The sequence below is a fragment of the Gallinula chloropus genome (genome assembly GCF_964237585.1).
Source record: "Gallinula chloropus genome assembly, chromosome: 6".
In the NCBI taxonomy this organism is placed as follows: domain Eukaryota; kingdom Metazoa; phylum Chordata; class Aves; order Gruiformes; family Rallidae; genus Gallinula; species Gallinula chloropus.
The window spans coordinates 20921930-20947797 of record NC_140091.1 but is presented as its reverse complement, the minus strand read 5'-3'; the positions used below and the strand labels follow the sequence as shown (position 1 = coordinate 20947797).

The 25868-nt window shown below is 43.4% G+C and overlaps 1 protein-coding gene across 1 annotated transcript in view; it reads left to right on the top strand.

Annotated features, from left to right (window-relative positions):
* The window catches only part of RABGAP1L (RAB GTPase activating protein 1 like), a gene marked incomplete at its 5' end in the record, with an annotated part of 256452 nt that overhangs the window by 49168 nt on the left and 181416 nt on the right, over window positions 1–25868 (top strand). Inside the window, 2 exons of the mRNA XM_084266225.1 lie at window positions 11821–11914; window positions 17089–17239. Of these exons, the coding sequence (XP_084122351.1) occupies window positions 11821–11914; window positions 17089–17239 (245 nt within the window). The remainder of the gene's footprint in view (window positions 1–11820; window positions 11915–17088; window positions 17240–25868) is intronic.

The window sequence follows — 25868 nt, the reverse complement described above, 5'->3', positions numbered from 1 at the left end:
TCTATCTTCTTTTTGTAACCTATGAAAAAAAAGACTTTAGATTTTGGCATGTTCATTAGTGATGAACATAAACTGGTGTTTGTGTCTTGTCCAGAAGCAATTCCAGATTATTTTGAATGTTGTGGATGCTTAATTTCAGCAGTGGTTGGCTTTTTCTTGCCTGCTTGTGACCAGCCTGCTTGTTTGAAAGTGCTTTGAAAAAGGATTTCCAATCCCCTTGGTTTATTAGGAATTAGAACTTCCTGTTGCAAGAGGATCTTCTCCGGTTCCAGTCATCAGTGGCCTCAAGCTGCCACTACTACGCTCATGTAACTTCACTTTTCATATCATTACGAAGTTATCTTATTTAACCATGTTTTAAATGATTTAAAAAGATATTTCTCAACAGTTTACACCCCCTTCCTCTCTTCCCTCCAACTTTTACTAGTAATTGTTAACCTCAAAGTGAGATTTTTCATGTCTTTTTAGTGAAGTCTAAGGATTTTTGTCAGAGTGCCTTGAGCGCTGGTTTGGCGCTTTAAGTAAATGCCAGAGAATACATATTTTTATATTACATTTTTTTTCCCTTCCATTTGCTTCTATCAAACACTGCAGTAGATAACAAATCTCCCAATTTGTGAATTCCCAACGCGGAGTAAAGCATCGCGCTGCCTTAGAACTGTGACAGTGCCTCAGATGTGATTTTTCTCCTTGCCTGTTCTCGGAGATGTCAGTTCTCAGACAGCTCAGTACATGTGGAAGATGTTTATATTTACAGGAATACCTCCTCTGTGCAGCGTTTAGTTGGCTTTGTCATCTGTGTGGGAGCAAAACTACTGAACTGAAGCGATATTCTCCATCTTGTGTTTAGCTCTGAGCATTTGTACATCAGATGTAGGGGTGTGTGTCACGGTGGCCCCGCTTGCGTGCTTGTTGCACAGGGGTGGATCCATCTCTTTGCACTCAGGATTAGATGCACACTTAAGGTGTATTTTTGTGGTTTTGAAAAAAAAAAAAAAATAAATCTTGTTTAATAATGCAGGGCCTGTGTGATGCAGAACTAAGATGTGTTTTTAAATGCTGATGTTTTTGTTGTCATGAAAAGGAAACATCAGTTTGGCTAGCCCTTTCCTGCAACCAACAGAACAGGTTCCAGGTCGATGAGTGGGCCCTTGGAGGGACTTCTCACAGGCTCCTCTCTAACCCCTGTGAAACCCCTTACAGTATGCAGTGGCTGGAAGACAGTAGTTACCTAATCCCCTGTGGTTCCACCCTCTTTCAGTGCCTGTCAGACGCAGGGATTCTTGGGATTCAGATGTGCTTTTTGGGATTCAGATGTTTGGTTCCATAGAGAAGCAGTTGTGCTTGCAAACTGTTTGGAAGGCAATCATCATTCTGAGGTTTGTCAGCTCTAGCTTTTGCTTGAATGATTCTGAATGAAAAATGTATATCTTATAATTAAAAAAAAACAGGAATAAGAATAAAATCCTTTTGTTTTTTGCTGTTCCTGGTTTGCTTTTAATGAGGAATTGAGGTTTTACTCTCTGTATACATACTTCAGTTGTTGCCAAATTTATTCTTTGAGTTAATTACAGAACTTGTATATAAGCAGGAGGTTCTTGTGAGCAGAATTCAATGCAAGTCATTCCTATTCATAAGTCTGTAGTTTTCTGCTGATGATTATTGCTCTCCCCTCTAAATTAGAAGGTACACTGAGGGTTGCTTGTCATTTCATAGATACATCTTTTGGATGGCAGTTTTGAAAGATGTTTTGGGTTTTTTTCCTTCTTGATGAAAGTATTTTGTGCTGCACTGAAGTTGGACCTTTCTGAAAATCTGCTAGAATGAATTTCCCAACTGAAAACTTTGTTTCACTCTTCTCTTTCCTGGCAAGACTTCAGCTCTTGCTCTGTACTTTCCTGTTACCTTATAAATGGCAACTTGCTTTTTTGGTGGCCTTTCTCACGATCCGCTTTTATCTCATACGTATGGAATGATTCCATGTCAGTAACTTCTATATCTTTTTGCCCTGATAATATGCTGCCAACTTCAGCTCCCCCTTCATTTTTGTTCTTCTCCTACATAAAAATCAAACTTCTCATTTTTGAAGTATTCCAATTCTATTCCCACCTATCTTCATGACCTAATTTCCTTCTTCTTCAGGCTGCTCCAGCTATATTATTTTTCAGTTCCACCTACTCTTTATTTCACTTGTAACAGCTTCTCAATTAAAATGCATTAAATGTCCTTCTTTTTTTCTTCTTCACATCAGTGCTCAAATCCCACTTGTTCATCTTTATCTGTTATATTCATCCGTTTCTACTCATTTTAGGAGTGTACTTCACTTATTTACCCCTGTGCTTGAACTCTCTGTACCAGCAGTACAGTTTTTTGCCTTATTTGCCCTTCTTTTGTTAACCAGCAAATGAGTTTGACTTAAGGTCTTGTCATGTTTCATGGGTAGGTATCTAGATATAGTGTGAATCTAGTAGATGTTGTTAAGAAGAACTGAATCTCTTGGAAAAGTAGATCTGTGGCTATATAGTTGGTGTTAAATGTGGATGAAGGGAGTACACTTTAAAGGAAAAAATTTAAAGATGAAAAAAAAGGGCTCATTCAAAAAAACCCCTAAGACAAACCAAAAGAATGCTCCTTTCACTGTAAAACCAGCAAGATCAAAACCACTTGAGCATATGTAATACTTCCCTTTTTGTTGACCTGAGTGAGAGTTTCCTAAGTGGGATCTCTTTCCTCGAGGCGAAAGTGGAAAATCCCAATAAACACAGCTGGTTATTTTTGTTTGGAGGAACCTGTGAAGTACCTGCTCAGCGAGGGCAACGTCTGCGCTGGTCTTTTTTGCAGAGTTGGTTCCTCTCAGAATTCTGTTAGGGGTTTTGCACGGCTCATCAGTGCTGCTGTGAGTGCTGGAGTTATGCTCTCAGGGTGCTCCCTGTTCTGTATCTGGGGGCTTGAAAGCTTTGCGTCATCAAAGTAAATGAGGGGGAAGAGTCGGCTAAGGTCTTGCATCTGTGTAGGTATTATTTCCTTCTGCGGGGCATTTGCTTGTAATAAAGAGGTAGTGCCTGTGTAGGTCTTCTGTTCTGAACATTTGGTGCCTCAGGATTTTGTTTGAATGCTGCTCTTCAAGAAAAAATATAGACAAGCAGGAAGAGCAGATCAGAAATGATGAGAGAATGTGTCCTTTGAGGAAAGGAGGAGAGGGTTTCAGGGAAGGAAGAATGAAGCAAAGATTTTTTTTTTTTTTTTTTTTTTTTGAGGTGAGACGGGCTACAATTGTTTGTCATGTTGACTCTTTTTGGAGAAAGCAGTAATTTCCATAAATTGTTGGTCCAAAGAATTAGATTCAAACTGTAAGGTTCAATCCAAGAGTAAGAGTAAGGAAGCCCTGGAAGGAGCTGCTTAGAGAAGTAGCCAGCCGGAGGCGAATGGGGTTAGGCTAGACAAATACCTACATGGGCTGTGATCAAGGTCTACGCTGTCCTCAGTCAGGCTTAGAGCTTGGATAAGCTAGGGGACCTGTCTGATAAGGCCTGTCTTAATTGCTCTGTTGTTATCCTGGGAGATACTCAAAGCCTACGGGGGTTTTCCAGTGCTCCAGATGCATATGGCCATGTCACTGCGTAGGGTGGTCTTCTGCAGCACTCCATCAGTTTATTGTAAAACCAACCCAACAAAAAACCCAAACACGTCCACCCCCACCCCAAAAGAACCTCATTGCCATTTCGTATCAAAGGTAACTGTTGTAATTCTGAAAACAGCATTTGTTTTCTGCTAAAAACAGCCTTTCAGGCTCCTCCAGATCCAACCAAATCCAAAGAGATGTCTCTGCAATGAGGAAGATGGGCATTTTCAAAATTACCAGTATACAAGACTAACAGGCCAAAGTTGATCTTGCTGAAGGTGCTGTAAAAGCAGCGGGAGGCTGTTCATACCACCCGTCAGGCTTCTGCAGGGTGGAGCCTGTTTTTTTAAAAGGAGGAAGGGATGTTCTAATCAAGCCTAGTCATGATAAATGCTGGGCCACTTGAAATACAGTTCTCAGTGCCCTGTTCAGAATAGTCTGCTCAGGCTATGAATAATTTATCTAATGAGCGTTTCTAAATGGAGTAGGCACAAAATCATATATATCCAATACGCTGCCAGTCATCTTTTTATTTAGATTAATTCTCTTTCCGCTTGTCCCTATGGATTTTTGAGGGAGACCGCTTGTTATGCCTGTTTCTTTTTGTCTACAGCTGTAACCAAACCGAACATATGCAAAATCTACCAGCCAGAGATCCTCCTCCAACCTGGGTGGTATCTCTGCAGCCTTCCTTATTTATCTCAGGCAAACAGCAAACATCCGAAAGAAGAAAAGCAAATGTTGGGCCAGAAGGAAGACATGGGTCAGTGTAACCTCAGTCCACAGGGCTGCGTATGGAGTAAATATCCCTCCCCCCACACTGAGTAATTTCTAAACATGTGAAGGACAAACAAGGTCATTGGGAACAGCCAGCATAGATTTATGCAGGGCAAATCATTGTGACCAGCCTCATTACTTTCTGTGACAAGATGACCAGTGCTGTGAACAAGGGACAGGTGATGGATGATGTATACCTTGATTTTAGCACTCCAGCACCATGTCCCAGTCCTTATTGTTAAATCGATGAGATAGGGAATGGATAAGTGAAAAATAATGTGGTTGGAAGCTTGGCTGGGCTGCTGAGCTGAAAGAATCAATCAGTGATGCCAAGTCCAGCTGGCAGGCAGGAAGCAGTGGTATCTTTAGGGATCAGTATTGGGATCAGTGCTGTTGAATGTCTTTATTAATCACCTGCGGGATGGGACTGACTGTGCCCTCAGCAGCTTTGTAGGCAGCTGCCAAATGTGGGGAACAGTCAGTGGTGCTAGAGGGCAGGAGAAATGTACTGGCAGGAACCTCATGAAGTTCAACAAGGGCAGGTGCAAAGCCCCGTATCCACAGCAGGATAACCCTGTGTGACAGGGCAGGCTGCTCACTGGCCAGATCCAAAGAGACTTTTGCAGAAAAGGACCTGGAGGTCCCAGCAGTTGGAAGGCAGAGAATGAGCCAGCACCGTGCCCTCAGAGCAAAGGCAGCCGAGCACACCCTGGGCAGTGTCAGCAGGAGCCCAGCCAGCAGGTCCGGGGAAGCGATCCATCCCCTCTGCTGTGCACCTGTGGGACTGTGCTCGGAGCACCGTGCCTTGTTTCGGGCTCCCTGGTGTAAGACAGATGTGAGGCCACGTGGGAACAGTGCAATGGAGGCCATCAAGGTGCTCAGATGGCAGAAGCCCATGATATGTGATGAGAGGTTAACGGTTTGGTTTAGGCTGGAGAAGGAAATGTGCGGAGGAGAATCTTATTGCTTGTCTACTACATCAGAGGGCTTGGAGAAGATGGAGCCAGGCTCTTCTCAGAGGTGCATGATCACAGGCTGAAAAGCCACAGACACCAGGCACATCTTGGAACCTGGGAGATGCTGGTTAGCTAAAAGGATGTTTTTGGTGAGTTGGTTTGTGTTTAAAATGTGAGCATGGTCAAGTAGTGGAACAGGTTGTCCTGAGGTATTCTGCAGTCTCCTTTATTGAAGGTGTCTGAGACTACCCTCCCAGGGTCCCTGACTGACCTGATCTAAGTGGAGCTGCTTGGAGTAGGAGCTAGGACTAGCTGGCCTCCAAAGGTGTCTTCCATCCCAGAGTATTCTGGCATCCTCTGATGTTATGCAGAGCAGTGCTTGCTTTGGAGTGCAGTGCTTCAGGCTTGCTTGGAACAAGGGCCTTGAAGTCAGGGAGATGGTTGATGGGGCATCCACAAAGCGAGGTTTTTGTGAATTTTGTGAATCACACTGTAATTCAAACCAAACACCACCCCCCAAGAAGCTTACTACTATCTACAGTATTCATAAAGACTGTTTAGAACCAGCCCCTCAGTTTTGCTCCCTTCAGATGCATCCCATCCTCTTTCCATCCTGATGAGCCCAAAGTTTTATTGTCCAGCTGATGGCTCTGAGAGGTCAGGACAAATAAAGAGGAGGGAGGAGCACACAGTGCTTGGGAAGGAGGGGAACTGTGGTGTTTCCTGAAGAATAAGGGTGGATAAAATCATGTGCAGGCTAATGCTGGTGGCTTATAGGTGCTATAAAAAAAATGTATAGTAATGCATCTCAGAGAAGACCATCTGTGGTTAAATATCCTTACTGTTGCCTCTTTCATAGAATCATAGAATCATAGAGTGGCATGGGTTGGAAGGGACCTCAAGGATCATAGAGCTCCAACCCCCCCTGCCACAGGCAGGGCCACCAACCTTCAGGCCTGGATCTACACAAGGCTGCCCAGGGCACCATCCAACCTGGCCTTGAACACTCCCATGGACAGGGCATCCACCACCTCTCTGGGCAGCCCGTTCCAGCCCCTCACCACTCTCTCTGGAAAGAACTTCCCCCTAAGATCTCATCTAACCCTTCCCTCCTTCAGCTTCACTCCAAGAGAACCGGTCCCAAGACAGACCCCTGTGGGCCCCGCTTGTCACCGGCCTCCACCTGGACATAGACCCATTGACCACCACCCTTTGTCTACGTTCTGTCAACCAGTTTCTTGTCCACTGGATGGTCCACCCATCAAATCCACATCTCTCCAATTTAGAGATAAGGATGTGGTGGGGCACTGTGTCAAAGGCCTTGCACAAGTCCAGGTAGATGACATTGGTTGCCTTCCCTTTATCTACCGATGCTGTCACTCCATCAGAGAAGGTCACCAGATTGGTGAGGCACAACCTTCCCTTGGTGAAGCCGTGCTGGCTGTCCCGGATCCCTCGCTCATCCCTCATGTGCTCCAACATGTCATCCAGGAGGATCTGTTCCATGATCTTCCCAGACACAGAGGTGAGGCTCACTGGCCTGTAATTCCCTGGGTTTCCTTGCTCCCTTTCTTATAAATGGGAGTGACGTGACCTTTTTTCAGTCCCCAGAGACCTCTCCTGACAGCCGTGACTTTTCAAATATGATGGAGAACAGCTTGGCAACCACATCAGCAGCTCCTTCAGGCCCCTGGGATGCATGTCATCCGGCCCCATAGACTTGCAGACATTCAGTCTCATGAGGCAGTCACAGACTGTCTCTGCCCTTACAGTGGGGGAGATTTACTCCCCCAGTTCCCGCCTAGAGATCCAGGGATGCAAGGTTCTGGGACTTGAGAATTAGGAGAATCCTGGCTGCCAGAGAAGACCAAGGCAAAGAACTCATTCAGTACCTCAGCCTTCTCCTCATCAGTTGCAGCCAATTCTCCTTTCTAATTTACCAGACCATTTCTTTGGTCTTTCTTTTTCCTTCATTTATACCTAATTGCTTACACAGGTTAGAATATGTAAATAGTCTCTAAAGTGGAAGCAAAGTAGAGATTTTTAAAGCTGTTTATTCTCTCTCCTCTGCCCTGTTCTATTTTGAAGTTTGACGTTAGTGTCTTTTGAAAGGGAACATATGGCATTCCTAATTAAGGCCTGCAATTTTCTGACATATAACTGAATAATACATTCCAAACACTGTTAAGCCTTCCAGATGAAAGAGTTTTCAGGGCTTAAGCGCTGCAGCTCTGTGATATGTGTGCTATGTAACACTGATCTCCTTAAGAACTTCGAAGAATTTTGTGTAGAATACTAGCAGAGTGAGAAGAGATGGTGTCTGTTCCTATTCTGTCTCGTGGTAATACTTCTTGGCCAGCTCAGGTTTGGATCAGCTAATGACTAGTGTGCTTTGTTCCTTTGCTTTAAATATTTTGGTCTGGTTGGGGATTTGTTTTATTACTCTTTATCAGATTTTGTTTCTGACTGCAAGATGTGTTTGTGTGTGTTTTCTCTGGTAGCTCTTGTAGAGATGTGCTCGGAATCTTCAGGCTCTCCAAAGTAATGCAAATCTCTCAGAATTTTAAGCAAAGCAGTTGGCTGGCTTTACCTTGTATGTGTGGAACCTTCTGAAATGCTGGTTTGTGATAAATTTCTGGTTTCTCGAGGTTCTTAACAGGTACCAGCACTGCTAATAGGTACCTTGTGTCTCTGAATGGCCAGTGTTCTCAGCCTCCAATCACAGAATCATTAAGGTTGAAAAAGACCTCCAGGATCATCCAGTCCAACCGCTCCCCTGCCACCCATATTAGTCACTAATCCATATCCCTAAGTACCTCATCCAGCCTTTCCTTGAACACCTTGAAGGACGGTGACTCCACCACCTCCCTGTGCAGCCCCTTCCAATACCCAACTGCTCTTTTTCAGACAAAATTTCTCCTCATTTCTGACCTGAACCTCCCCTGGCACAACTGGCAGCCATTCCCTATCGCCCTGTTGCTGGCTACCTGCAAGAAGAGGCTGAACCCCAGCTCACCACACCCTCCTTTCAGGTAGCTGTAGAGAGCAATAAGGTCTCCCCTGAGCCTCCTTCAGGCTGAATGGTCCCAGTTCTCCCAGCTGCTTCTCATCAGGCTTGATGAGAAGCCTGATGAGAAGCAGCCCCAGCCCCTTCCCCAGCTTTGTTGCCCTTCTCTGGACATGCTCCAGGACCTCAGCGTCCTTCTTGTGGTGAGGGGCCCAAACCTGAACCCAGTATTTGAGGTGCAGACTCACCAGAGCTGAGTACAGAGGTAGATCACCTCACTGGCCACACTGTTCCTGACACCAGTCAGGATGCCCTTTGCCTTTTTGGCCACCTGGGCACACTGCTGGCTCATGGTCAAGTGAGTCTTAACCACCACCACCACCAACCCCCCCCCCACCCCCCCCCCCCCCCCGATCCTTTCCCTCTGTGCAGCTTTCAGACACCCTGCCCCAAACTTGTAGTTCTCCTTGGGGCTGTTATGATCAAAGTGCAGGACCTAGCCCTGAGCCGTGTTGAACTTTACCTCATTGGCCTCTGCTCATGAATCCAACATGTTCCAGTCCCTCTGGAGGGACTTCCTACCCACCAGCAGATCAACGCCCCCCCCGCAATTTCATGTTGTCTGCAGACTTACTGAGGGTGCACGCAATTCCCTCATCCAAATCATCAATGAAGATATTAAATATATTTAAGTCAAATATATTTAGTATCTTTATTAACTATAAGGATTTTCCCCACAAGTAAAAGGGCTGCATTTATAATTGATCTCATTTATAATTGATCTCTTTGATCCACTTAGGTAAACCAGGAGATGAGAGAATTTAAAACTGTGATGCATTTAATTTTTCAAGTTAATTTTTTTTCTTTTTAGTTCTTGCCAGCCTGGGCACTAAACAAGGAGATTTACCTTTGCAATAGATTCAGTAAATTTGAAAGGAGAGGAAATTTGAGTCTCCAAATAAGTTTTTCTCACTGAAAATTACTGGCTTCCTTTGCTTACTGGGGAACCTTGTGTAGTCAAAGGAAATTTTAGTTAAAATTATAAACTTGGTGGTTTTAGATCATTGTATTTCCTTCTTTAGAATCAGTGAGTGTAGACACAAGACTGGGAAACCATAAAATCAGATTTCCTGTAAATTCATAAATGAATTTTTGGTTTTGGGTTTTTTTTTCACTTCTAAGGGAAGCATTTATATGCAGGTTGGTCTTGCATTTTGGGGCCTATAAAGCTGTATGAAGTGGTTCCAAGCCAAAAGGTTTCTTTAATCTAATGTTGAATTTGAAAGACAAAGATATTTCTGTTCCACTCTTCTCTCAGGACAATGTTTCTCCTGTTAATTGCCTTTCAAATACAGAACATGCTGTCTTTGTCTGCCTGATTCATTGTCAAATGGGTGGTATTGTTCTAATGACTTCTGTTTGACAACTGCTGAAATGATAAGTTAGCATGTGCACTTGAAGCACAAGTGGCAAGGATGGAGAAGACTCAAGGGCCTAATTGTGTTGTGGAATTGAAGGTCCTTCTCTGCCTGAACCACTGCTGTTGGCTGTGTCAAGCTGGATGTGAAGCATTAAACGCATCTGCAGAATTAAAGATACTCGGTCGGCCAACAGATGTGTCTGAGCGGTGTTGAGGAGAGTTTCTAAGGGGGTTGGGGAGCAGAGGGATGTAGGTGCAGTCCTCTCTTCTTGTGTTGTTTTAGCTTTTTGAGACAGCTTAGCTATTGGAAGGAGCAAGCTCAGAGACCTCTAACACCTAAACTGCCCGCAGTTTTGGAGGCCCCTGAGGACAATGTTGGGTGTGTGTGTCTCTTGGTTGTGTTTGACAGTAAACATGCTCAGAGTTTGAGCCCTGTCAGTGTTTGGTGGTGTTGACACTGAGCTCGTGTTTAATTTTTGGCTGTGCTTTATCCAGATGGAAACGGACAACGTCCCAATACATGCAGACCGTGTTTCACTGCTCTAAAGAGTTGGTTTCCTCAACTTGCTGTGGCCAGCTGCGAGAGGCTGGGAAATTGTGTGCTTCCTCGGGTTGGGTTGTTATTTGAGCATGCCATCCCAGGCTCACTTTGCCCCTTCTAGGTCTCTGTGTTAGTTGTATAAGGACATACATTCCTCTGTTTTACTCTTTAACACTTAGGAGGTTTCTTTTCCACTTGAAGCGTTCTTTTCCGTTCCATGCGATCAGGCCTTTAATCTCAGCGTTGGCTTTGCTGCTCTTCCAGGAATAAATATCTAGTGGTTGTGCGTAGGCTCCTTGAGATCAGAGTGCTACAGAAGAGCAGAAAGGCTCCTAAGGGATGCAGCTTTACCCACTCTGAGGTTCAACAAAGCCAAGTGCAGAGTGCTGCACTTGGGACATAACAACCCCAGGCAGTGCTACAGGCTTGGGGAAGAGTGATGGGAAAGCTGCCTGGCAGAGAAGGACCTGGGGCTGCTGGGACACTGCAAGCTGAACATGAGCCAGCAGTGTGCCTGGGTGGACAAGAAGGCCAATGGCATCCTGGCTTGTATCAGACACAGCAGGGCCAGGGCAGGGATTGTGCCCCTGGACTCAGCACTGATGAGGCTGCACCTCAAGTGTTGGGTTCAGGTTTGGACCCCTCACTACAAGAAGGACATCGAGGTCCTTGAGCGTGTCCAGAGAAGGGCAACCAGGCTGGGGAAGGGGCTGGAGAGCAAACCTGAGTAGGGAGCTGGGGGTGTTCAGCCTGGAGAAGAGGAGGCTGATGGGAGACCTTACCACTGCCTACAGTGACCTGACAGGAGGGTGCAGAGAGGTGGGCGATGGTCTCTTCAGCCAGGTGACAGGGCGAGAGGGAATGGGCTCCAGCTGCACCAGGGCAGGGTCAGGTCGGACATTAGGAATAAGTTCTTCCCCGAAAGGGTTGTTGGGTTGTCTCCCTCCCAGGGAGGGGGCTGAGTCACTGACCCTGGGTGTGTTTAACAGATGGGTAGATGAGGTGCTCAGGGATATGGGTTAGTAGAGGATGGGTATGGTTGGACTCGATGATCTTAAAGGCCTTTTCCAACCGAGTGATTCTGTGAAGAGAGTTCTCTGTATGTGAAGTCTGGGATGGATGTGACTTTAGATAATGCTGCATTTGGAGATTTCCTCAAGTGGATAGTTACAGGCCTTGTATTTTTCTCTCACATGCTGCTTTTCTAGATCCCAGCCCTTTTTCCTGTGGTAGTGCTGTGACAGACTCTGTAGTTTTGTTCTCTTAAACCTTATGGAAACTTTAACGATACACTTGTTCGTCAAGTCTGCTAAATATTCTTTATAGTTTCACTAATATTTTCTTTGTCTTTTTGTGGTTTTAAATCTGGTAACATTAAAGGAATTTGTCTGAGACCTGTATGTATGCACCTTAGTGTGTGTTCTCTCTGGTAAATCTGTGCATGCTTTTGTTTTCTTGGTTTGTCTTTTCTTTTTTTTTTTCTGTTCTTTTTTGCAGAGAGTGATAATGAACTCTCCAGTGGCACTGGTGATGTGTCAAAGGATTGTCCTGAGAAGATTTTGTATTCCTGGGGAGAATTGCTGGGGAGATGGTAATGCTTCATTTCTTAAATTTAGATTTTTAAATGCTAACTTGTTCTCTGTTATGTGAGACTGTAAGCTCTCGTGCAGGAGGTGTGTTCTTCAGCTTACACAGCTTAAAAACTAGAACACAATACTCGCAGAAGTGTGGTTTTTAAGCCTTGTTTAAAAGGAACTGGTAAACCCTGATGTTTTAACTTGAAGTTACTTCACAGGTCTCTCCTACAGCATCTGCAAGTCTTGTTGCACTCGGGAGTCTAGGAATGCTCATGCTGTGGGTGTGAGTCCTCAGACACAGACCTTCTTGGGCGTTCCTTGGGACTGGATGTAAAGCTCTCCGGGGCCTCAGTGCCGCTCAGTGCTAGGACAGAAAGGACAGAGCTAAGTTGCTCTGTCCTGTCTCAGCCAGTTGTGTTACATGATGTACATCTGATCTGTGGGTTTGCTTAGAAGCACTCTTTTTTGGGGGGTCTGCTAGAAAGACTGTTTCAGTTGGAGAGTGAAGCGAAGACTGTTTGCAAGCCCAGAGTATGTTCTCAACAGTGTTATTTCTGTGGTTTAATTAAGTGCTTCAGTAGCAGGGTGTGCTTTGTCAAGAGAGGAAAAAAGGCCCTGAGTTTGCTACTTTTGAGAGACCGCAGATGCCAGAACCACTGACTTGGTTTTCCCTTTGTAAGTAATAGTTCCTGCTGCTGGAGACAAAAATACTCAGAGGCCCTTAATGTGGAGTTGGCAAAGTTTCCTTTTCCTAACACCAAAGAGAGAGCTGAAAAACATTTTAAAGATTTATTTGGGCAATTCCCCCCTTTACTCAGCCACTTCGTAGCTTTGGACAAAAACCCACCTCTTGCTGCTGATCTCATCTTTAATGGAGATCCCGTGCAAAAGTTACCTAAATGAGACATCGTAAGGTTTTATTGAGCTTGATGGAACCCTTCCCTCTGTATTACTTTCTCTCCTTAGTTCTAACCTTTTTGTCATCCAAGTTTCTGGCCTTAATGGCAGATCTTTTGGGGACAGCACAAATATTTAATGGAATGATTGTACGAGTATTCTGGCTATGGACCCTCAGAACGATTTAGAAAATACTGAAATGTGGAAGCCAGTTGATGCCTATAGAGAGGTGTATTTACTCACCTGAGAAGTCTGTAAACAGGTCTGGTCTGGGGCTGTTTACAACTTCCCAAAGCCTCTTCTGACAGAACATACTGTGAGAGAGGTTATAAATACCCAGAATCATAGAATCACAGAACGCTTTGGGTTGGAAGGGACCTCAAATATCGTCTAGTTCCAACTCCCTGCCATGGGCAGGCACACCCTTACTCTAGAGCAGGCTGCCCAAAGCCCCATCTAACCTGGCCTTGAACACATCCAGGGAGGGGGCTTCCAGGTGCCAGTGCAGTTTTAGGTCTGCCACTGCAATGAGGAAAAAGCTATCCTGAGGCCTTAACGAACTGTGGCAGGTTTGTTCCAACCTGCATGGCCTTTGCACTGGAAGATGCTACTTAATTTTTTCATGTTTTTAAAAATTTATCAGTTGATTCTTTAAAGGGTTTTGGGCTTTTTTTGCCTGTGACAAATATCAGACTCCAGGGATGAGCATGCTGAAGTTCAGAACTGCCCACAGCTCAATCTCTCATGTTTAGCAGAGTCAACTATTTATTTCTTCAAGTTCCTCAGGCATGCTAGTCCGCTAGTCCGTGACACTAAACATGGCAGGCTTTTGGAGTAAAGTCTTTTGAAGTCCTAACACTTAAAGTGTTTGAAGTCCTTAAACACTTAACTACTAAACGATTCTCTGGGTTAAAACACCTTAAATAACAAAGGGATGAGAACTGGGAGATCCAATTGTTTGAAGGCCAGCAGCAGGAACCATTTTCTTTAGAAATGCCACAAGCACTATTACTTTTTAGATAAAATCAAGTGTATAAAATGCTCGAATTCTTGACTAGTGTTGTATTACATTTGGAGAACAAAGCTCGTAAAGAGGAACAGATGAAAAATGTTAACAATCTGAAAGCTAAAAATAGATTGAAGTAAAATCTTGCAGTGTGTTAAAAACTGTAGCATATGCCATTGGGGTATCTGTGCCCTTAGAAAAATATGGACAAGTAAATAAACAAAAATTAACATTTCCACTTGGCGAACTGGTCTGGTGGTGTAGCTCTTCGATGAAAAATTCCTCATGCTTTAATTAATTCTTGTCTTTTCATTAATATGTCACTGTTACCTAACAAACCGCCTCAGCACAAACATTGTTCCCAGAGTCTCCTTCAAACACGTAAACAGGAATAAGGTAATTTACCAAAAATTAGGAATAAATAGTTGGCAAGTAATGGAATACATGTCAATGTATTTTTACTATTTACTGCATCCTCAGCGTTAAAGTTGTTCTTGCAAGCTGAGCTAGTTTCGCTGAGTACTTAACTATATTTCTGATTTTATTTTATTTTTTAAGTAGTAATGGTCAATAGAGGTCTTTGATCAGGAATAGTTTGCCAAATTGGAGTGTTGCCTGTGGATTGCTGTTCTGTGTCCTTCTTCTTTGATGTTTTAAAATTATTTATTTGAACTTTGTGCAGGAGAAGTACAGCACTTTGCAGCAAATAAGGATGTCAGCATGCATGAATGACCCATTTATTTTTCCCCCATGTGCTAAAGGATAAAGCTAGAATAAGATGAGGTTTATGCTTGGTTTTGTTACAGTCTGGCCAAGCATGTGCCAAAAAGTGCCTGGGATTGTAAGGTCTCTGTCTTGCTACATAAAGGAGGGAAAAATGCATCATTTATTCATTATATAGAATGCAGAGCGAGGATTATTACTGGTGATTAAACCGTTTCACAGGCAGACACTCAGAAACTGAGTTGCCTGCTAGAATTACGTGTTCCTGCATGAACCCCTGTTGCTGAAGTATTACCAAATACAGGACAAACCCAGGAAAAGCTGGGGTTGTACTACAGTATGGAGTGTGCATCTCTGTTAGGTGTTGCCATTAACTCTTTGTGGTGTTTTCTTGGGGTTGCTGAAAAATTCCCTGCTTTGTTTACATGAGAATGCACCTCTTTAGCTGCTTGCTGTATTTTACCTGCTTATCAAGCCCCAGAGAAGGCCTCCCTTGTTTCATATGTGATACATATGGCCAAATCCACGCAATAACCAAACTAATCTGATTTGAAGTGTGCTAGCAGCGCTTCCTTTTCACCCAGCTTGAGCTTTAACTTTCTGATGTGTCTTATATACTTCTTCCTGAGTGTACATTTCATAATTTGGTAACCACTTAGTCCTTTTAATATTTCTGTGGATATTGTTTATAATTCTGAGCTTCTTCCTATCACAAGACCATTAGTTGGGCTGGTTCAGCTTGGAGAAGAGAAGGCTCCAGGAAGACCTAATTGCGGCCTACCAATACTTACAGGCTCCTACAGGAAAGCGGGAGAGGGGCTGTTCCCCAGGGGGTGCAGGGACAGGACAAGGGGCAATGGCTTCAAGCTGGAAGAGGGCAGGGTTAGATCAGACATGAAGAAGAAATTCTTTACTCTGAGGGTGGGGAGGCCTTGGGACAGAGTGCCCAGAGGCTGTGGCAGCCCCATCCCTGGAGGTGTTCAAGGCTGGGTTGGATAGGGCTTTGAGCCGCCTGGTCTGGTGAGAGGTGTCCCTGCCCATGGCAGGGGGTTGGAACTAGATGATCTTTGAGATCCCTTCCAGCCCTGACCATTCTGTGGTTTTATGATTAGTCTAATGTGGCTTGCTGCAAAATGGACTGAAAAAGACATAAGTGACCTGAGGGGTTTTAATTTGGTTAACCGAATGGTGACGTTTGAAATTACTTTTGTTATGCTACACATTTAAAATGTAGAATGTAAATTAAAATGTAAAATAATGACTTTGGTTCAAATAATAAGGGCTTTATGGAGTTATACTCTCATTTTAATTCTCAAGCCATTTGGAAAAATGAGGATATCATCCTCTGAGCTCAGCACAAAGACATTTCGTTAGAGCACCTTTTCAGTGTAAATAGTAATGGCAAACTGCTCACATCTTAATGGCCTGTTTGGAAGAATGAGTACTCTAAACATTTACATAAAACTGAGGGTTAAATTGCAGGTTATTTAATTTAATTGCAGCTTGCTGACATGTGGCTAAACCACCACTCACATGATTCTCTTACTGGGAGAGTTGGAAAACATAGCAAGGGTCAGGGCAACAGCAGAGCAAAGCGCTTCCTGATGTAGTGAGGAGAATAAAGACTTGATTCACATGCTCTTCCCATTGCATTGCTCCAAAAACTCAAAGCAGGGTTTAATCTACATCAGTAAACACTGTTATCTCACAAAGGATTTCTAAACACCTGTGGCTGAGAGCTGAAATACTGTGCCCGTGCAGTGATTTTATCCTAAAGGTGTGGGCTCTGCGAGCACCTGGTTTTGATAGAACGTATCTTAAGTGCTCAACCTGTCTGCGTGCGTAGTTGTGTATACCAACCTTCCTAGGATTAATTATGCAGCATTGGAAAATTAAAAAAAAAAAAAAAAGTCATGCTGCAGTTGTCTCTGCATTTCTGGCTGTGTGTAGAGAATAAAACACGAACTCAAACTAATTTCTTTGGAATGGTGGGGTTTTATCGAGGGGTATGCAAGGGTTGCTGTGCTGGGGGACATGCAGCATCCTCTTGGCATTAAAACTGGAGCTTCAGCCTCCATGTTGGTACACTTACAGCTGGCCTTTGTTCTCCAGAATTGATTTCTCTATACAGCTTAGGCTATTTTTATTTCTTTTTCTTAACCTAGGCTGAACATAGATGTTGAACAAAGATTTCAATTGCAGTGTCTGCGCAGATGACGTAGTTTTTTTTCAATTAAAATTGTTCTTCATCAGCCTGTTTAGTTCAATGTCTGCCACTGCTTATTGCCCTAGCTTATATTAATCTCTCCAAACCTAGAGAATTTGGATGTCTCCCCCATTTTTGGCACTGATTCTCATTGCACATCTTTGCAGAACTCTTGCTTTCTCCCTGACAGATAATACTTGGTGTAACCAGTGGAAGAGAAGTTTAATGTTACTAGTTATGAACTCTGAATTTTCAGAATAACGTTGCAAAGTTGAAAAAAGTGTTTGTTGCATTTTATTTAAGATAGGTCCTTTTGCTGTTGAAGCCTAATAGGCAACTGCTTATCTGTTTCTCAGGCACAATAATCTCGTTGTGAGACCAAACGGATTATCTACCCTGGTGAAAAGAGGAGTTCCAGAAGCACTGAGGGCAGAGGTTTGGCAGTTGCTGGCGGGATGCCATGACAACCAGGCAATGCTGGATAAATATAGAGTTCTCATCACAATGGTAAGTGATTTCTTTATTTTTTTTCCTTCTGTTCTCTTCCTCTTTTTTTATCCTTCGGTTCAGCTGAATTCCACTGAGCTGCAGTTTTTATTCAGTGGCGAAGCAGCGAAAGTGTTGAAACAGTTTGACTTGTTTTAAGCAACTGGAATTGTGATTAGGTGACTTTCCCTCCTGCCACGGGTACCTGCTGAATGGCATTAGCAATAGAAATTGCTGACCTATATCTCTAGTAATGCTTGACATTTAGCTTTCTGTTCACTTGCTGTGATGATAATAAGCACATCAGCTTGTTGTTCAGGTGTTTGGAGGTTTTCTTTTCTATAAATTCAAATTTGTCACTTTGTTTTTTCAACAGTTTCTATACACCTTAATTTTCTGGTTCTTTAGTTTAAAGAAATAACTCCCAACAAATCAAACCCCTCAAACAAACTTGAGTAATTCTTGGCTTATTAGTTATTTAAAAAAAAATGTTAAAGACATTTTTACCTACCAGGAAACCAGTTGTCCTGCTGCATGGGCAATTTGAGAGGAGCATCCCGTTGGGAATCTCTTCCCATTCTGTACCCTAATGCCACCAGCACAGTCAGTAAACATTAGAAATTGTCTGCACAGATGTTCCAGACTGCTTGTAGCTGGGGTGGAAAGATTGAGAACCACTGTGGTGTAGTAGAAAAAGCTCTCTGCATTGCAAAGAGGGAAACTCACTGCGTGAGTTCTTAAATTCTTGCTGTTGCAGGATGGTTACTTACTCTGGGAGAAAGAGCAGTTTCCTAATGGCAAGAATTTTCTGTTTTGCTCATACAAAGTGTTGGATTTGTTATTCAGGGAATGAATCATCTGTCTATACAGAAGTTCTGGGGCAGATGTTGTTAGTAAAGCTTCCTTTCATAATGTTCTCATCTCTTTTTTGATACTCTTAATGTGACCTACCTGCTATGTTTGCAAAGTTTAAAAGCATCCCTAGAGCAAGATCAGTCCTCGTGGCTTCTTTCTCCTTTACCAATAAGGAAGGATGTTTTGATAGTGTGAAGTTTTCTTTTTGACGTTGCAGTGGGGTTATATTTTCCTTAGAAACCATTCACAGGACATCTGTCAGCTGTATGTTGCATCAAAACCACCTCCATTATTTTGCTCTAGCTTTCCAAAAGTGGGGAAGATGTTTGTTTCACAGTGGAGGAGGGAGTGGAAAGCTTCTGAAATGCAAGCCTTGTCTTGACGCTGGGGCCTCGCGCCTTAAAAATACCTCCCTGCGCTTGGCCTTTTGGTGATGGAAATACTTCAGTGACGTGTTTCACGAGATGTCATGGCGTGTTTCATACGAAATACCACGCTGTTACGGGTTAGGAAATGATCCCGTCTTCTGAAAGGAAGACTTTCTGCAAACTCAGGTTCTTTTCATGAAGCAAATCACTTTCTGGTCTGAGATCACAGAATTTCCTCTGTACCCTGACTGTATGTAACTGCTGGTGATCACATCATTTGGCATGCGTTGCTTGGAGGGTTTTGTGAAAAGAAAGGAGCAGGAGAGAGTCGGTGCCAAAGCAAACCCAAGGCCCCTTTTTAGGAGTCATTCATACTGGGTGCTCCAAAAAAACTCACCAGCTAATGTTTTTTAATGAATTATCTGATTTTTATGTCTGTGGACAGGACTTTGTTTGGTTTTATTGTGGTGTGTTATAATGTGAAATGAGCTGCTTTAGGGAGAGCCGCGTGTATAGTGTTACTTTCTGTGTGTCAATAACAACATCCATGTTAAACTTTGGAGTTACTTGGGTGTTAGTAATTGTTCACTTGATTCTCCTGCATGAAGAAGCAGAACTCATGGCTTTTTTCTGCGTTACTTGCATGCTACCATCCCAGTATACCAGCAACATGTACTGTATTTGGTCCACAGTCACTTTTCTTCCCATCAAACGCATAGCTTCCATTGGGATTCTTTCAGTTGACAAATAGGTTTACCCAGATTTGTTGACTCCTTGTGTTTTGGTCATTCTGCTTAACGCTTTTCCTCTTGTTTAGCCTCGCTTCTGGAAGCTGGATATTTTTGTGGGTGCCTTGACCCTTTCAGTGGGATATCCTGTAAGCGTGTGTATCCCCGAGCTTATTTCTGCAAGACGTGCCTAGGTGGTTAGAGGCGGCAGCATTGTGCACTCCCACAGCCTTGAGAATGAAGCGTGCTGAGTTGTAGTAGTAGGAGGTGGTAGCAGCATTTGTGAACTTGACCTGCTACCTGCTGACCTCCTCGTACAGCTCCTCCTGGTACAGCTGCTGCCCTCAAACAGCCCTGTGCCACACCGCTCTGTCTCCTAGCTCCTTGTAACAGCCCCCTAGGAAGAGCCTGCTCTCCCCTTTCCTGTCATCCAGCCTTACTGGCAGCATTCCACCAAACTGCCCATTGCACTGGGAAAGAAATCACCAGGAAAATCTTTGCACCCTGAGATGTCTACGAAAGTGAGTTTATATAGGTACACTTGAGGATCTTTTTTGTCTGGTGCTCAGAATAATATGGCTACGGTGCAGAACTCCTTACCAAAACTCTAGGGAGTGCGGTAGTGTTTAATAGTGTTTAACAGCACTTACCAGTAAGGTAGGGAATGCTGGCTGGTTTTCTTCAGTGAGGCTTTAAAAGCATCTCTGACATCTTTGATTTCTTTCCTCATGTGAGATCTGAAGGAGGTTTTTTTTCTAAAGAAATTTTCAGGGACCTAACGTGGGGAAGAAATCTGTCATTTTACTATTGTTGCTTAAAAGGTGAACCTGATAGCTGGAATTACTACTGTTGAACACGATACCTAAATTCTGCCTACCTCTTCTGGGAAACTGAGGTAAACTGAAGCTTGCACCCTACTACGGTGTAGCTGGGTAACTCTGGGAGAAGCTGTGCTTGCTTCTTGCTTACAGGAGGAGAATTATATTGTTGGCAGCCCAAAAGCATGTCCCTTGCGATGGGCTGAATGATAGCGCTCTGTACACTTACATTTATATTACAGACCATGATGCAGACATGTTTGGTTTGTTCCATGCCAGCTGCGTGCAGTTTGTGCAGAAGTAGTAAGTCAGATGGGCCAAAATCTGTCTGTATGCAGAGCGCTGGAGTCTACTGCCATGCTTTTCAGACAGAGGGATGGGGTTGTTATTTGGCGTGTTTGGAAGGAGGGAGTAATCTGGGGCTTGTTTTAGTGTCTCCATTCAGCACAGGAAGCAAAATAAAATACCTGTTTGGTTTTTCTTCGGACAAATCAATGCCACGTTTGTTTACTCCAAAAGGCATGTCATCCGGTCATCCGCGCTGGAGGTCAGAGCTCTGTCAGCAATGATGGAGTGACTCTTGTTTCCTTTCCTGTGTCAGAGCATTTGCCCGCTGATACATTTCCCATCTCAAACTGAGTTCGGAGTTCCAGGAGGGACAGGAGAAAGAAATACCTCTGCTCTCACAAGTACTTTCTTACTGACAAGCACTATCTTGCGTCTCCTGCTGCGTTCCAGCTTGGTGATTACCAGGAGCCTCTCAGAAATTTTGACTGGAGCACAATAGTAGGTCTTGCATACAATTTTAGAGTGTAGGAGTTGTGATTTGGCAGCTGTTTCATTTCTGACATATATGTAAATCTGTACTGTATGACAATCAAAATCTGCCTTAGTTACCTTTCTGGCATGCCTGCCACGGGCTTTTGACCCTGCTGCATGTAGTATGGTAAAGAAAGGGGAAAATGAGAAAGACATGGTTTTATGTATATATATTTTTTAAAGAGGAAAACACAAATACAAATCCGACTAAGAAAAATCTGCTTGTGTCATGCTAATGAGGGGCAATACTGGTAGAGGAATACAGAGTGTTTGTAAAAGCACGTTGGATCCACTTGTTAAAAGATGAGAGGCAAAACATGCATAAGCTAGGGTCCCTCTGCTGATAGACCTTCTCCCCCTGCCTACTGACCTTATTTCATGTTCAGCTTCAGTGGTTCCTCTCATATGACTCTCTTCCATGACCAGATACATTTGGAGCTCCCATACACAGTGGCAAGTCATGGTTTACCCCATTTACAATTAAGGTGACTGGTAATTGTCTTCAGCAATAGGTGAGCTCCACACTGTCCCTTCACAATAGGTGTTGGCCACTTCAGTGTGTAATTTGTGAGTAATCCGCTGTCACTCAACGGCAGTCATACAGCTACTAACTGTAGAACACTTGTATCTGAATGGGGCAGATGTTTTATTTATTATATCTTATGCTGCCTGTTAGTAACATTTCGCTTTGGTGTTCTAGTGGGTTTTGTTCTTGCATGGATTCTCACTCCTGCATTTGTAGGGAGAGGCTTCTTTCCATCCTTCGGAGGGTTACAGACTTGGCACCTGCTATGGACTGCTGTAGTTGCATAAGATAATGAAAGTGGAAAAAGAATGCAATCATTCATGTTCTGTAGCTTGAAAAGTTTTGGATGGGCTGTTTTAAGGTAGGAGTTAGGATTGCTAAATGTATCATTTCTTTATAAACTGAATGTCTTTTACAATGCAATTTCCATGTAGAAATGGGCTGTATATAGGAATCAGAGAACACTAGGAGTTCGAAGGGACCTCAAAAGAGCATCTAGTCTAATCCCCCTGCCAGAGCAGGATCACCCAGACTAAATCACACAGGAACACATCCAGGCTGGTTTGAATGTCTCCAGAGAAGAATCCACAGCCTCTCTGGGCAGCCTGTCCCAGGGCTCCATCACCCTCACAATGAAAAAATGCCTCCTTACATTCCCATGGAACTTCCTCTGCTTCAGCTGGCACCCGCTGCCCCTTGTCCTATCGCTGCCGTCCCTGAGCAGAGCCTGGCTCTGTCCTCCTGACTCTGTCCCTTCACATATATATAAACATTAATAAGGTCGCCCCTCAGTCTCCTCTTCTCCAACCTAAAGAGCCCCAGCTCCCTCAGCCTCTCCTCACAAGCAAGGGGTTCCACTTCCTTCATCACATTGGTGTCCCTGTGCTGGGCTCTTTCAAGAAGTTATATGCCCTTCTTGAACTGAGGGGCCCAGAACTGACCCCAGTGTTCTAGGTGGTGTCTCACCAGGGTAGTGAGAGGGGGAGAAGAACCTCCCTTGACCTACTAACCACACTTTTTTGAATACACAATATAGGAAGTTCATCTGGGAGCATATCCAGGCTACTTGTGAATGCAGTTGCAGCTCTGGCTTAAGATAACAAAATGTTTTAAATAAATTATTATTATTATTTTTCAAGTCTGATCAGAAAAAGAAACCCGGTTTGCTATGAACCAGATGTTTGCTGTAGTATGTTGCTCAAAAGCGATGGAAGTTTGTGTATGAAGTGAATGCCCATTTTTGAGAGGGACAGTGGCTGAGTCGAAGGCCTTTAAGAAGAACTAAATAGCTTGTGAGAGAACCAAGATTAAGATTATTTGTTTCTAGTGATAATTTCCTTTGGCAATATGAGCATGTGCCCAGAAGAGTTAGAGATAATAACTAGTGGAGTGGTCAGCCTTCAGAAGAGTTGGCCCAAAAAGAGCTTTGCTGTCCATAATATTTTGTGTCTGGGCCAAGACCATTTCAAGCCACTCGACAGAAGAGTGAAAATCCTAAGAATTCTTCCAAATGCTGAAGTACATCTGAGAGGCATTGATTTGGGGGTTAAATATTGCCCTTTGATGGAAAGAGTTTATCTCAGTAGTACCATCATTTGAAATTGGCTCTAGGTCGCACAGAGGTACAATTTGCTGGTGGTAGGGACCAATTATATGAAAGTACATTGGTTTTGGGGCTGGATGAAATCTAATCAATTTAGAGCTAATATATGTATTTTATCCTTTCTGTTTGGACCAGTATTATTATTTCTGATTCCTACAAGACACATCCTCTCATTATAAAGATAAAAGAAAGGAAAGAAGCACAGGTTAGGGGTTCAGATTTCTGGAGACCGCAGAGGTCAAAGCAGTTTGCAGGTCTAGATATGAAATGAAACTTTATGTTTGCTTGCTGAAAAGCATGGTAAGTGGTGGCAAATGGAAGCAGTCTGCACGCACTGACTGGTGCTTTACGTTGCATGTTACTTGCGCTGATTTTCTCGTGCCCACGTCGTCACAAGCCCTACAGAGCGTGCGCTCATCTGCCTTGGCCACGATGGAGATAGAGGACAAGGACGCTGGCTACAAAGTCATCCCTACATCTCTCGGGCATCTTTTCAGTTAGTGGCAGCAGAATGGGCTTTTTGGAGAAGTTTTTTGGTGCTCTCTGGAAGCCAAACAATTCTCATGGTGTGGTCTTCTCCTACAGAACCTCGCTGGCTTCAGCCTGCATAAATTGTGGCTGGCGCTGCTCTGTCTGTGCTCATCACGGGTGGGTTTGTGGCTCCCAGGTGCCATCCTGCACTGCAGCTTTGCTGCAGGTCTCCGGCCCAGCTGGTCATCGGATCAATCTGATCACCTCTTACAAACCTCTACAGAAGAGGAAGGGCTACACTAGAGAGAAATCTCCAAAGTTCTCTGTCAGCTCTGTTTCATTACGCTAAACGCTTTCTAAGAACAGCAACTTTTTCATGGTGGTAGGCCCACGCAATGGCCTGCGAAGGGGTGTCTCTGTCATCTCCTCTCCCAAAGGTGTGCCATTGGTCTCCTGTGTGGAATTAAAAGTTAGAAATCAAATAGCTAAAACCAGCAATTTTCATCATTGAAATTTCATCTTCCATTAGCTTCAATTGCTTCTACTAACTTGGCACTAATACTTAACTTAGTGCATCCACCTGCAAACTGATCTCAAAGGACCAAAATTATAAGACCAACTTCCATGTAAACCTAATGGAGAAAAGTAGTTACATTTTACACTTGGAAATTACCAGAACTGTTCAAACAAGAAAAGGTCTTCTGCTTCCTTGCTGCTGACTTAGTAGTTACTCAGCTTGCTTATTTTTATTGCTGGCTTGCTCCTGTAGTTAGTATGTGGAGGATACTACAGCTGAGCTGCCGTGTCTACACAAATGATAGAATGGGGGGTTTTTTTGGGGGGTGTGCTGGGGGTTTTTGTTTTATTTCTTGGTGTGAAACCATTGTGTTGAAACAGTTTAGCTGTGGATTGAGGGAATTGCTTAGACAGGAAGGCTATTTTAGTCGGAGTAGAAAATTAATCAACCTTGTTATTTGCAGCAATACCAGACAATATTAAGTTAGCTCTAGGAAGAGCAATATTTTTTTTGTCCCAGCGGCATCATGCAGGGTTCCACTGCTCAGTGTTCTGAGACTAATTAATCAGTAAGGGTGTCTAATTAAAGAGATGACTGTTTGCCAGCTGCCACAGCAGGTTGGTTAATGGACTGAAACATTAGAGCATTTTTGTAGCAAATATTTGTGTTTGGAATGCTGCATCTGTTTGTCCTAACTGAAAATGGGGGAATTTCCACGTCTCTGGAGCACGGAATGACATGTATGTGCTCAGCCCGATGCTGTGGGGGGCCACCCCTGCCATCAGAACTCGCTCTCTTAAGCTCTCATCTCATCAGCAACGTCACAGTATCAAGAACAGCGTGTAATGTGTGTGGGATTCTTCTTGCAGCAGCTTTACAAAAAAAAACCCATCTCTGCAGCGAAGCACCACGCTGCCTGGCCTGGACCGCATCCCAAACCAGTAGAGCTACCCGCTTTTCCCCCCGACACGTGTGTGATGGCAAACAGCCTATGGAAAAGCATCAGAGTCCAAGAAAGCTGCGTGGGGACTTTGAAGGTGGAACCTGGCCCCATCTGTGGTCACAGCTATTAGAAATGGTGCGTGCCCATCCCTTTGCACTGAGCAAATTCCCCAGCAATGAGAGCGGGAAAGTTTTGGAAATGCTGATCTGTTATGGTTTTGCTATTCCATTTTTTTTCTTTTCATCTTGATTTGCTCTCCTTATTAATTAGGAATGGTTTCCCTTAACTTTTAGAGAGATTAGGTATCAAGAATGACGTAGCCACATGCTTATCAATTATAAGAGACCCAATTACGTAAGGATTGATTATCATTATAAAAAAATTAAGGGGGGTTTTCCAGTTTACTGAAAAGAGAGATTGCTAACGTGTTTATTGCTTTTTGAGTGAGAAACTTAGATATTAAGCAAAATAACTCTTGAAGAACCAATTGCTTTGAGGCATCCATGCAACATTTCCATCTTTGAGGTTTTTTTCAATTAAACTTACTCAATATCTCTGGGTAGCTTCTTAAATTTTACTTCACTCCACTTTTTCCAAAAGCCAGGATGACTTTTACTGAACTGTTCTCTTAAACTGAGATCCTTCATGTCATGGCAAGTTGATTCTTTATATTTTTATCATTTCATGTGGTTGGTAGAGAGAAAAAACATCCTATCATGTGCTGGTTGGATTCACAGGATGCCTCATTTTTGGTGTAAGATGAGCTGCTAGTGCTTGACAGTCTTCCACTTGATTGAATTATTTTGGTGCACTGCACGCTTTAGAATAAGGAAGTGTGTATGAACTGAAAATACTTACTAGAAATTAGTGAAAAAATATTGTCTCTGAAGAGCAGAAGTTGACAGAAGTTTAATTCTTGAAATAATTTAATTTGAATTCAGACTTGAGATAAAAGCTTTAGTTTATTATAAATGTACCGGTACCTAGTTTCATAGTAACTCA